Source organism: Alosa sapidissima, chromosome 7 (genome assembly GCF_018492685.1).
Source record: "Alosa sapidissima isolate fAloSap1 chromosome 7, fAloSap1.pri, whole genome shotgun sequence".
Taxonomy (NCBI): Eukaryota; Metazoa; Chordata; class Actinopteri; order Clupeiformes; family Clupeidae; genus Alosa; species Alosa sapidissima.
The window spans coordinates 4960224-4972608 of record NC_055963.1 but is presented as its reverse complement, the minus strand read 5'-3'; the positions used below and the strand labels follow the sequence as shown (position 1 = coordinate 4972608).

At 51.3% G+C, this 12385-nt stretch overlaps 1 protein-coding gene across 1 annotated transcript in view; it reads right to left on the bottom strand.

The window, feature by feature from the left end:
- Positions 1 to 5828, bottom strand: part of celsr3 (cadherin, EGF LAG seven-pass G-type receptor 3) — a 54157-nt gene extending 48329 nt beyond the window's left edge. The window contains 1 exon segment of the mRNA XM_042097745.1: positions 402 to 5828. Within this exon segment, the coding sequence (XP_041953679.1) occupies positions 402 to 5802 (5401 nt within the window). The 5' untranslated portion in view covers positions 5803 to 5828.
- Positions 5829 to 12385: the final 6557 nt, after the last annotated feature.

Genomic DNA, 12385 nt, shown 5'->3' with positions numbered 1-12385 from the left:
CCCTCCTCTCCTCTCCTCCCTCCCTCTCTCTATCCTCTCCTCCCTCTCTCTATCCTCCCCTCCTCTCCTATCCTCTCCTCCCTCTCTCTATCCTCCCCTCCTCTCCTCTCCTCCCTCCCTCTCTCTATCCTCTCCTCCCTCTCTCTATCCTCCCCTCCTCTCCTCTCCTGTCCTCCCTCTCTCTATCCTCTCCTCCCTCTCTCTATCCTCCCCTCCTCTCCTCTCCTGTCCTCCCTCTCTCTATCCTCTCCTCCCTCTCTCTATCCTCCCCTCCTCTCCTCTCCTCCCTCTCTCTATCCTCTCCTCCCTCTCTCTATCCTCCTCTCCTCTCCTCCCCACTGCTCCTCTGCTGTGCCCACTGCTCCTCTGCTGTGCCCACTGGTCTCGGCGTTCAGGCTTACCGGTGACAGTGATCTGCATGGGGGCGACCAGCGGCCGGTTGTTGTCCAGCTTGCGGCTGAGGCGCAGCTCCCCGCTGGTGTGGTTGAGCAGCAGCAGGTGCAGCTCGTTACCGCGGTCGAAGGTGTAGTAGAGGCGGTCGGTGACGTCGGGGTCGTGTGCGGGCACGTGTCCGATCACGCCGCTCGGGAAGGTGTTGGAGCGGTTGGACACGAAGTTGTTGAAGATGATCTGAAAGGGCTGCAACGTGGGTTTGTTGTCGTTCTGGTCGACCAGGCGGATGCGGACGGTGGCGCGGCTGACCAGAGGCGCCGAGGTGGCCTGCACCACGATCACGTACTCGTTCCGCACCTCGTAGTCCAGGTCGATGAGCGAGGTCAGCTCCCCAGAGAAGATGTCCATCTGGAAGATCTCGGGAATGTTGCCCTCCACGATCTGGTACATGATCTGGGCGTTGGCGCCCTCGTCGGGGTCAGTGGCAGTGATCTGGGCCACCACGCTGCCCACGGCGCTGTTCTCCTTCACCAGCACCTCGAAGTCGTCCGCCGGGAAGACGGGCGCGTTGTCGTTGACGTCGGTCACGCTGACCTGGATGTGGACGGGCGTTCGCTGCGGGGGCACGCCGCGGTCCACTGCGTACGCTGTGAGCTCGTAGAAGGGCACGCTCTCGCGGTCCAGCCGCCGCATGGTCCGCACGATACCCGACGTGGGCTCGATGGTGAAGTCTCCGTCGCCGTCTTCGCCGTTCTGGAAGGTGTACTGCACTCGGCCGTTGGCGTGCGCGTCCCGGTCAGTGGCGGAGATCTGCAGGACGCTGGTGAAGCTCGGGGCGTCCTCACTGACCCCGCCTTGGTAACGAGGGCTCAGGAACTGCGGGGCGTTGTCATTCACGTCATTTACGTTCACCTCCACATAGGTGGTGTCAGACTTCTGTGGGATGCCATTGTCTCGGGCAGTGATGGCCAGGGTGTAGGTCATCTGGTCTTCATAGTCCAGCTCTGCCTGCAGAGTGATGGCCCCGCTGGAGGGGTCAATGCGGAACTGTGGGATATTATCCTCCAGGAAGTAGGTGATGCGTGAGTTCTCCCCGACGTCCTCATCAGTGGCACTGATGACCACCACAGTGCTGCCGGCCGGCCGGTCCTCGTTGATGCTGACCGAGTAGTGGGCGCTCTGGAACACCGGCCGGTGAGTGTTGGCGTCGGTGATGTTCACGTGCACCTGGCAGGTGTCGTGGAGGGTGCGGTCAGAGGCGGTAACGGTCAGCACGTAGCGGCGCTCCTGCTTGTAGTCGAGCGGCAGCGCCAAGGTGACCAGGCCCGCTCCACCGGCCGTGCTGATGGAGAAGCGGTTGCGCGTGTTGCCGCCGGTGATCTGGTAGGTGACCGCGCTGTTGACGTCGCGGTCCACGGCCGTCACGCTGACCACGCTGGTGCTCACCACGGCGTCCTCGTTCAGACGCACGTGGTACTCGCGCTGCAGGAACTCCGGCCGGTTGTCGTTGACGTCCATGACGGTGATGGTCACGCTGGCCGTGGCGGAGAGCGGGGGCGCCCCGTAGTCGCGGGCCTCCACGCCGAAGAAGTAGTGCTCCACGGACTCGCGGTCCAGCTCGGAGCTGACCGTCACCCAGCCCGTGGCCGGGTTGATGAGGAAGGGCGTGTCGCTGCCCGTGCCCGTGAGCCGGTACTCCAGGCGGGCGTTGTCCCCGGAGTCGGTGTCGATGGCCTGGATGTGCAGGATGGAGTGTCCGACGGGGGCGCTCTCCAGGACCGTGGCCTGGAACGGCGTGGACACGAAGATGGGCGGGTTGTCGTTGACGTCGATCACCTGCACGCTGACGATGCCCGTGTTGTTGGAGAGCGGCGGCCGGCCGTTGTCCTGAGCGCGCACTCTCAGCGTGTACTCGCGCTCGACCTCGTAGTCCAGTGCCGCCACCACCTGCACCTCCCCGGTCACGCTGTCGATGGCGAACTGCCCGCGGCTGTTGCCGCTGATGATGTTGTAGTGGACGGCGGCGTTGGCGTCCTTGTCCTCGTCCGAGGCGCTCACGCGCAGGATCTCGGTGTGCGGACGCACGTCCTCGCGCACGGGCACCACATAGCGTTTCTTGCTGAACTGCGGCACGTTGTCGTTCTCGTCCAGCACGTTGATGTAGACGTTGACGGTGGCCGAGCGTGGGGCCGGCTCGCGGCCCTGGTCACTGGCCTCCACCGTGAGCGTGTAGCGCTCGTTAGCCTCGCGGTCCACCACGCCGCGCGTGGTGATGAGGCCCGAGCGGGGGTCCACCTCGAAGGCCACGCGCGCCAGGGCCGCCCCCTCGCCCACAAAGCGATAGCGGATGTTGGCGTTCGAGGGGGAGTCGAGGTCAGTCGCACGCAGCTGCAGGATCGGGTATCCTTCCTCCACGTTCTCCCTAATGGTCTCCCTGTACTCTGTCTGCTCAAACACAGGCGGGTGGTCATTACGGTCTGCCACCGTGATGGCCACCATGGTGGTGCCAGAGAGGCGCGGGGAGCCGTGGTCAGTGGCCGTCACGCGGAAATAGTGCAGGTCCATGTGCTCACGGTCCAAGATGTGTGAGGTGGCGAGCAGGCCAGTGACGGGGTCGATATGGAAGTAGTCCATGGAGCGGCTATTCATCAGCGGAGCTATGCTGTAGGTCACTCTGCCCGCCTCGCCCCCGTCGGGGTCATCCGCACTCATGAGCATCACCGAGGTGCCCGGTGGCTGGTTCTCGGGCACCTGCACCTGGTAGTTGTACTGGGGGAAGTGGGGGTTGCGGTTAGCCGCGCGGCGTGAGCGGCCTACCTGTGGCAGCTCTTCGTACTCCCCTGCGTCCTGCTCTTGCTCGCTCTGGACCTCTGTCCCTGCTGGACTGTGCTCATCCTCCAGCTGACTCTCCTCCTCCCACTCTTCCTCTGCGCTGTCTCTCATTTCATCCCACTCCTCCTGTGTGTCCTCAGCTCTTTGCCACTCTTTGTTCTCCCTCTCCATTCCCCCCCTCTCTTCCTCCACCTCTCTACCTCTCTCTGCTTGACCGATCTCTCTGTTTCTTTGTGAAAGGATGGCTGCCCGTTCCCTGTCTCTCTTTGTGTCTCCCTCAGTGGCCCACTCCTTGTCTTCCTCCCTCATTTCCTCTGTGGCCTGTCTATCACCCTTGGCCCAGCCCCCCTCCTCTCTCTCTCCCTCTCCCTCCCTCCCCTGCTCCTTGGCCTCAACCCCCAGCTGCACCCTTGGCTGACTGACACCTACCTCGGATAATGACACCCGTTTACCGGAATTTAATTGCGAGCGTGTGGCTCCCCCGTCGGCATCCAGTCTGTCAGAACAGGCGCTACTGTCAGAAGACGTTGCAAACTCGCCATCCTCTAACGGCGCAGGTCCCTCAGGGGAGGGTGCGCACGTGCCAGGTTGAGACGTCTTGCGAGTCAAGTCGGCATCAGAACTCTCGCCACTCATCTGAATAATTGAATTTTCATCTCCATAGACCTCGTTGTTGTTGTCGTTGTTATGATTATTATTGTTGTTGTTGCTGTTTGTATTCCTTAAATATACACTAGTAACATGATAGGAGTGATCTGAAGGGAGTGTGCCCGGTGTTTTCGGAGGCGTGTAAACTTCGGGAGCTGTCCATTGAGCGCGTGGTGCTGATGCCTCCTCAGCTCCCCAAGGACTGACACTCGGCGAGGCTCGAGCGGCGTGTGACTCATATCCCCGTGTTGTGAGGTTCAGCACGGTGGAGATATGGAGCTGGGACTCTGCGTGATTTGTAGTGCGTGAGTCATTGTGGTGCGCAAGAAGCAGCGATGAGATTGATTTAGCTGGAATCGTTTCCGCTGTGATATGGTAATTGGCGACGCGCTCATCAGATGATTTCCGCGAACGGCAGTGGCTGCCGTTTATTCTCACGGCGGGAGAGATTCGGTTGTCAGAATCACTTGGTGACACAGATCCCACGGGACCCTCTAGACGGGACTCCCGAAAACCGTTCCATGAAGACTTTTCCCGAAGATTTTCTGGGAAAAGAACACGCGCGAATGGTAGAGAATTTCTCTGTAAACTTCTTTCTGATGGCGTTACATTCAGACTCACTGTGTGATATGCTTGGACACTTTTCTTCTCTTGTATTTTATGTTGAAAGTCTGGCCCCCATCGGTTCAGGACATCGGTGCGGGAACGTTGCCTATATTCGTTTGGTGACCGCTGTGAGCAACCTGTGCGCGAGACACTGCCGAGACCAATCCAGGGGGATACGGAACAGTTGTTGCTGCTGCCGGTAACCTGCGCTGAAAGGTGTTTTAGGTTGGATTCGCACTCTGCGCTGCCACGCATATTCCCCACGGCCACAAGGGTGATGCGAGTCCGTCCCTCTGTGCTGTAATCGATAACACGGTAGTGGCAGAAAAACAAAAAGCCATCGGGTCCTTTGTCCAATTTATAGCTGTTGAAAACATCGTTACCCTCATTAGAATTTGAATAGACCTTTGAGAACGGGTGAGTGGGTCCCTGGACGGCAATCGCCTTGTGTGCGCGAGCCAAGAAGAGGTGGCATCGAGGCCCATTTCGCTGTCTTGTACCTTGTTGGTTATCGAGCCACAACACACACACCTCGCTTTCTTTTGCCCCCGGCGCCGAGACCCTTCCTGTGCAGTCCAGTAGACCAGGTGTCCACCACAATCGCGCACGAGTCCTTTGTACACACATTAGCTTTCCTTCAGGCACCGGGAAGAAGGGAATAGGGGCAGCAACGCCCCAGTCGTCGTGGCAGCATCTCCTACCCAAGTGGAGACGGACGGCGCCGCTCAGACGGCTTGGTTCTGAAGTGTATGTGGTAGCATTCCAATTTTCCAGTGATGAGGAGCCTGGGCAGATCTCATGAGCTCGAAACAGAGAACACGGGCCGCTAATCTGGCATTTGGATGACGGCAACCTCCATTCAGGGCGGATCTCCCGACCGCCCCAATTCAATTTCCCCGTTTCCCGGGGAGGACTGGCTCTGCTGACATGACCGAGGGGTTGGGGGGCACGCAGGCCCGCTTCCCTCCCCGGGACGACGGCAAACAAAGAGCAGAAGAGTAGGTAGAGCAGCAGCGGTGGCGCGAGCGAGCTGGAGCCCAGCAGCAGTGCAGCCATTAGTCTGGTGAGATCCTTTCTCTCCCCCTCTCTCCCCCTCTCTCTGTCTCTCTTACACTCACTCACTCTCCTCTCTGGTCGAGAGCTTTTCTCTTTCTGTCTCTCCCTCTCCCAAGGCTGGCTAGGTTGCCAGCACCGCCGCCCGCGCCCGTCTCCTTCCGCCGTACTCCCCGGTCTCTCGGTAATCCCGGGAAGCTTGCATTTACTCTCGGTGTTCAGATGAACTCGGTGCGTGAGCGTCACGGGCGCAGCATCCCTGCCTCTCATTCACATCCAACATGGCTCTCAGCAGACCCCGGCGCTACTACCCATCCTCCCCCTCTCCCCTCACTCACTCGCCCTCTCCCCTCCTCCCTATCACACATCCTCTCTCTCTCTCTTTCTCACTCTCTCTCTCAGAATGGTTTATTCCATCGCGCAGGACTGTTTCACCACCCGCAGACGCCATATTCACAACTGGAACGAGAGTTATAAAGCCACACGGCGCACATGTACACACTTGACTAATAGAAAACACGCAAGAATTAGATAGGGTTGGTTTCCAGGCACACCTCTCCCACGAAAGAAATGAGAATTCTTTCTTGAAGTACACTCAACAAAAAACCTGTTGGCCTTGTAAATTACAAATGACTACATTATAAAATTATTGTGAGTTGAGTCGTCGTTAATATTGCAATACAATATTAAGGGCTTATGCCAAGTTTTGTTTTGTTTAAGGCTTTAGCTAGTGTGAGACTAAATTAATAGTTGTAATTGCTATTAAAATGTAGCCTACCCATGATAGCCTTAGCATACATAAAGTCATCGTGACGTCATCACGTCCAAGTTAAATTCATTTTTTATTTAGATATAGTTCTTAAGAAAATCTGTTTATTGCCCTTTCACACACAAAAAAATGTTTCCGAGATTCCCTAATCTGTTACAGTTTGTGGGGAAACACAAGCTCTGAAACCAGTCAGTCAAGTGTGTGTTTGTCAGCTGAAAGTGAATATTTTATGTGATTTTTGTAGGTTATAAATAACATTGTTTATTCTGTTGGTAAAACGAAGGTTCACTCAGAGCAGCAGGAATGCGCGCTCGGTCAGAAATAACGCGCAGGCCTGAAAAAGCAATCTGTGTTTCTCTCGGTCTGACACGGTTGGAACAAATCCACAGATGCTGAAAAATTCATACGGCTCAATTATACTGAGAACACACACACACACGCACACACACACACACACACACACACACACACACACTCACTCCTAAGGTAAAACCGAGAAGACGAGAAGACCAAATACAGCTCGAAAGACAGCTGTCACTGGGTGGTTTGTTCTTAGTGAAAGAGAAATGAAAACGCGATTTTTGCAGTCGCCGGGAGACTAGTTGAGGTTTGGCGGTTGTCTAGACAATCTCTTGCTCACAGTCACGGAGGCACAATCACATTAAGCGGAGGCAGACGGGAATTCCCTGCTTGCGCCTTGCCCGTAAAGAACCTCAAGCGCGCACGCCCCGACTGAAACACACACATACTAGTTCAAGATAGAGGGAGATTCCAAATTATTTTAGGCCTAATTCAAACGTGGACACGTGTTTTGTGTTCCCGTGGAAGTGAGTAAGATGCTATTTAAATTGTAGGCTAGACCAAACTAGACTGCCTTCCAGTGAAGCCTGTCTCGTCGCTGCTCAAATATCCACGTCACATATTATTTAACGTAACGAAACCGGACAAGCACACCGAAGCCCCAATGAGGAACTGCACAGCGGCACCACGCGCTCTCTCCTGGTACCGACAGCACCGCGGACAGCGGTCCCTTCACCATCAGCCTCGCCCTCTTGCATTCAGAGTGAATGTAGACAATGTAGCCTAGTCCTCTTGCTTTCAAATCACAACACACTGAGAAGGTGTTGAGGGTAGGCGAAAATTCAGACCCAATTAAAGCGGATGTATAAAGGCTTATCAATATGTATTGTGTGGGAACCACAAATATGCATGTAGAGGGGATCAAGGCAATAAGATAGGCTATTAGCCTACCTCTTTGTCCATGCAAACATGTGACAACACACAAGTTAGGTTATAATAAGACAGTATTCCTGTCTCGCAAGGCCTCAGCTATTCATTGGTATGTGTTACCATGGGAACGATAAAAGTGGGGGTAAGGTGGGCCCGTGCAGGATTATGGCTATCCCACAGAGGGGTTGAGTGTGTGTGTGCGCGCGCTCGCGGATACGCGTGGCTTTAGCATTCTCCTGCTAGCCACAGCTTTTTATAATTGCCTGCCTGCGGCGCACTCTTTCCTCATCTACTCGTGTCTGCGCGTGACAGACCCTTAACCCCCCCCCCCCCCCCCCCCCCCAACCACACCACACCACACACACACACACACACAAGCACGCACGCACGCACGCGCACACACCATCCCTCGTGTAAGAGGCCCCTGGCGGCAGGTGGTCCCAAGCCTTTGGCGCATCTGGTGTGACCGGGGGCCTGACAACAATTTGGTTATGTATACGCAGGATCGTATATGGACCGGTAAAGCAGGGAAATTGCAGGCGGTGGCCGGTGGGGGTGGGTCGGGTGTGACTGGATGTTCAGATTGCTTGTAATGGTGCCGATTGCTGAACGCGAGCCCATTGTTATCGACATCCACAATTTATTGAAGTGGTCTCGTGCTGCCACTCAGACGCGTGCAATCACTCTACGGCTCTCTACTTCCCCCTCTCTGTGCCTCTCCTCTTTCTCTTTCACGCGCATAGCAACTGTTGTCCTCACACAGCAGACAGGGAAAGTGTGAGGGACATATGGCGGCAGCTGAGTGGCGCGTGAGGACAATTAATACGTCGGCGATTAACGCAAATCAAACTTCGTTTTCTTACCAGAGATCCGAGTCGTTATCACGTCCACGCTTAATTCATTGGCTACAAACTCTTTTGAAGCTTCACGGTTTCTCCTCCGTCTGCATTTGGAAGAGGGATGACGTCATAATTTATTATGTTTGTTATCAGCCAAATAATTAATGGATTCAGAGGATTGAGGATGAGAAGTGACAATTTAAGTATTCATCTTATCATTCAGATACATCCTACCAGTAACACGTCCACGTTGATTGTGAATTATGTAGGCCTATTGGAAAAAGTTGGATATCCTGTTTAGCCTGCAGTCAAACAGGAGGGACAGAAATACCCACCCATGCACAAACATTACATATCAGCAACCAATTTTGCACACTACGCATGCAACCAGACAGAGAGACAAGTGGTTTAGCAATAAGAAAATACAAAAACAGGAAGTGCCCAAAATGATTATTTCCTCCGCAAGTAAACAATGAATTTGGAGATTATCTGTGTGTGTCTGTCTGTAGGTGTGTGTCGTGTGTGTGTTTTTTTTGAGGGCAGCATTTATAGTCCAGCTGTGTGTTGTCTCTTAGTCAGCCAGTGACCCAAATCACTGAATAAAAGAGTGAAAGGCGGGGAATGCGCGCGTGACGCAGTGAGCGCGAGTGAGAGAGGGGAGAGGACCAGAGAGAGCGAGAGAGATGAGAGATGACATTTAAAGGGAAATGCAGGGGACAGGCATACCATGCAGACATAAACATCTAAGCCTGTCATTCCTCCATCGAGATACAAAGACATCCAGCCAAACATACTTTCTTTCAGATACATGATATTCCCCATTCACTGAACACTTTCTCCCAGATACATGTGATATTCCCCATTCACTGAACACTTTCTCCCACCACCAAATACTCAGAAAAACCTCAACCCACCATGCCCATGCAAACACATACAGTACAGAGCTGTACTGTTCCAACACCAGCTCCACCTCTTTTGCCTCTCAGTAGCTCTCATTTCCTGCGTGTTGCGCTGGTGTTGTTCTCTCCAGGCCTGGCAGGGCTATTCTAGAAATACATGAAGTTCGTGATGAAAATAAAAATGGGCTACATATGCAGACATAGCTAGAGAATATATGTTGATGTAGTAGATAAATCATTTTGAATTGAACCTCTTTAATATGAAAACTCAATCTAAAACAGGATTATAGTTTTATTGTGCTAAATGTATTATTAGACTGGCATGCCAGCTAACCTGGTGTTGCTATGAGGCACATGCCAGCACACCCACTGGCACTCCAGGAGATTATTAGACCAACACCGGATTGTGGTGAAGGGGAAAAAAACGTCCCTCAGATTTTGGTCCATACATTGACCTCTCAGGCCTGAAACCAAACTATCACAGGGTTCTCTTCTGTGTAGTTAGCACGGTTACAATTACAACTTGCTAATTACTGATTACATAACAGCTTAAGTATGGGGATGGCCATGCGCCCGGCATTATAATTGGATATATATATATTCATAATGGTATTACAACATCCCATTATGAGCAGGCTTTGGAGTGACTGGATAAGGGGATAAAATGAGATTTTGTCCACCTCCATTTTCATAGTCATTTTCGCACTCATTTTACCACTACTGGTCATTTTATATATTTACTCTTCTGATATAACTGTTGTGTGTGTGTGTGTGTGTGTGTGTGTGTGTGACACCAGTGACCTGAAGACAGACTAATTAAAAATGCATGTCCCATCTGTCACTGTGCACACAGACAAACACACAAGGTTTCCCACATAAGGAACACAAACTGTTGAGATGGGAACCATTTTTATTTAGTTATTCACTTTTTGTAAATGTGATCAGTACGAGTTGTAGAGGATGCATATGTGGGCGGGAGATAGGAAGAGAGACAGACAGACAGAGAGAGAAAGAGGAAGGTGTGTGTGTGTGTGTGTGTGTGTGTGTGTCTGTGTGTGTGTGTTGAGGGGGTGGGGGGTGGTGACAGCTGTTGCGTGAGGACTTGATCTGATTAAATGTGTCCATCTCCAGACCGCCACCCTGTACTACACACACACACACACACACACACACACACACACACACACACACTTCTCATCAAGCATTTCCCATCTCTCCTATTTGTCAGTCCACTTTATCAATATAACTGTCAGACATGACTTTCTACATAATGCAGTGCTCCAGCACCAGAGCTGGACAAAGTACACTATTGTACCACAGCACAGCCACTCCTGGGCAAATATTACTCCAATACAAGTCAAACTAAGTATTTTAATGGTTTGTATTATGGTATGTTCATTTGTTCAATAATAGGGTGCTACTGACAGGAACTGAAATGAAATGTACATCCTTTTGTTGGTCACTTGGCCTGACCTTTAGTTTATTACACCCAACATCATAAACAATACTGTTTTCACATACTATCTCATACATTTTCTACTGTTAAAACACAACTGCACACATGCACATGCACACATGCATGCAACACTGGCATAAACATGCTTTTCATGTTTCATATCTATACACCTATATAAAGTGGTCTTAAAGACCTATACGTGTGAACATCCAGAACTGTCCAGACTGTTCCTCTCCTTACATCCTGGCCCATTCTGTCTCACACAGTGCTGGTGTATAAATATCACTGCAAATGCAAATATCACCCACATAAACACATGCATACAGATGTATAACACACACACACACACACACACACACACACACACACACACACACACACACACACACACACAAATATATATTCAAACCCCTAAATCTCTAACCCGCCATTCCCCAGCTCCACCTCCTTTGCCTCTCAGTATCTCTCCTTTCCTGTGTGTTGCGCTGGTGTTTTTTCTCCAGGCCTGGCAACCACAAAGAATCACTCAAATCTCACGGGCATCCCTGACCTCATTCATCTCTCTCTCTCCTCTCTCTTTCTCCCCTCTCTCTCTCCTCTCTCCTCTCTCTCTCTCCTCTCTCCTCTGCCTGCCTTTAAAGGCAGCCTATTTGCTTGTAGCTATTACACAGCATCCCCTCCTCTGGCTCTGGGCTTCTCTTCTGAACTCTTTTCTTCTCTCCTCCTCTATTGTCTCTGACAGAAGAGAGGAACAGCCCCCGGGAGTGATTGACAGGCCAGAAACCCCCAGCAACACAGGGCATTGAGAGAGATAGAGAGAGAGGGAGAAAGAGAGAGAGAGATAGAGAGAGGGAGAAAAAAGAGAGAGAGAGCTAGCTGAAAGCACAGCAGGGTAGGTGAATAATTATTTACTGTGCTTTGTAATCTCTTTAGTGTCCCCCAGTGTCAGATGTGAGTTACTGCCTGTGAAGTGAGATAATATCTATATAAAATATATATTTGTCTACGATTTATTATTATTATTTCTGGCAATCTATCTTTTCACATATGCATCTCAAGACAATATTGTAATGTACTTACTATTCAGTCATAATGTTATGTCACTTAAATGGTTAGTGACTAACCCTTTACAGTCTTTTCCATAGTCCCGTTATAAAGTCTTTATAAAGCATTTTATACATAAAAGACATAGAGTTCTATATAACATTAAATTGAAAACTGAAATGTGTTTTGGCACTAAAACACTGATGTGGAGTTACAAACATGTTGTATATTAGTTAGTTTTACATTATAATGGCTTTTATTATTATTTTCACATTTAATGTATATGCTTTGATTATGTATGTCAGTGTATCCACAATGTTGGCTTTCAATGACATCCACACTGATAATGAATGTGATTTAGTCAAATGGAATGTATTAAAATTCAGTAAGCCTCATCTCTCCATTAAGCAGTCTTTCATTTGCCTGCCCTCTTGGCTCTCCTGGGTCAGTCTCTTCGCTCATTTGCAGTCAGTATGCGTTCACATATTTGCCTTTTGGATCTTTTACCATTTCTCTCAGACTCGGTCTCATGCTGTAACAGTCTTTATTTGATCTTACCTGGAGTTATAACTGTTGATTTACTGTAACTATAAGATATTACAAACGCAATATGGTC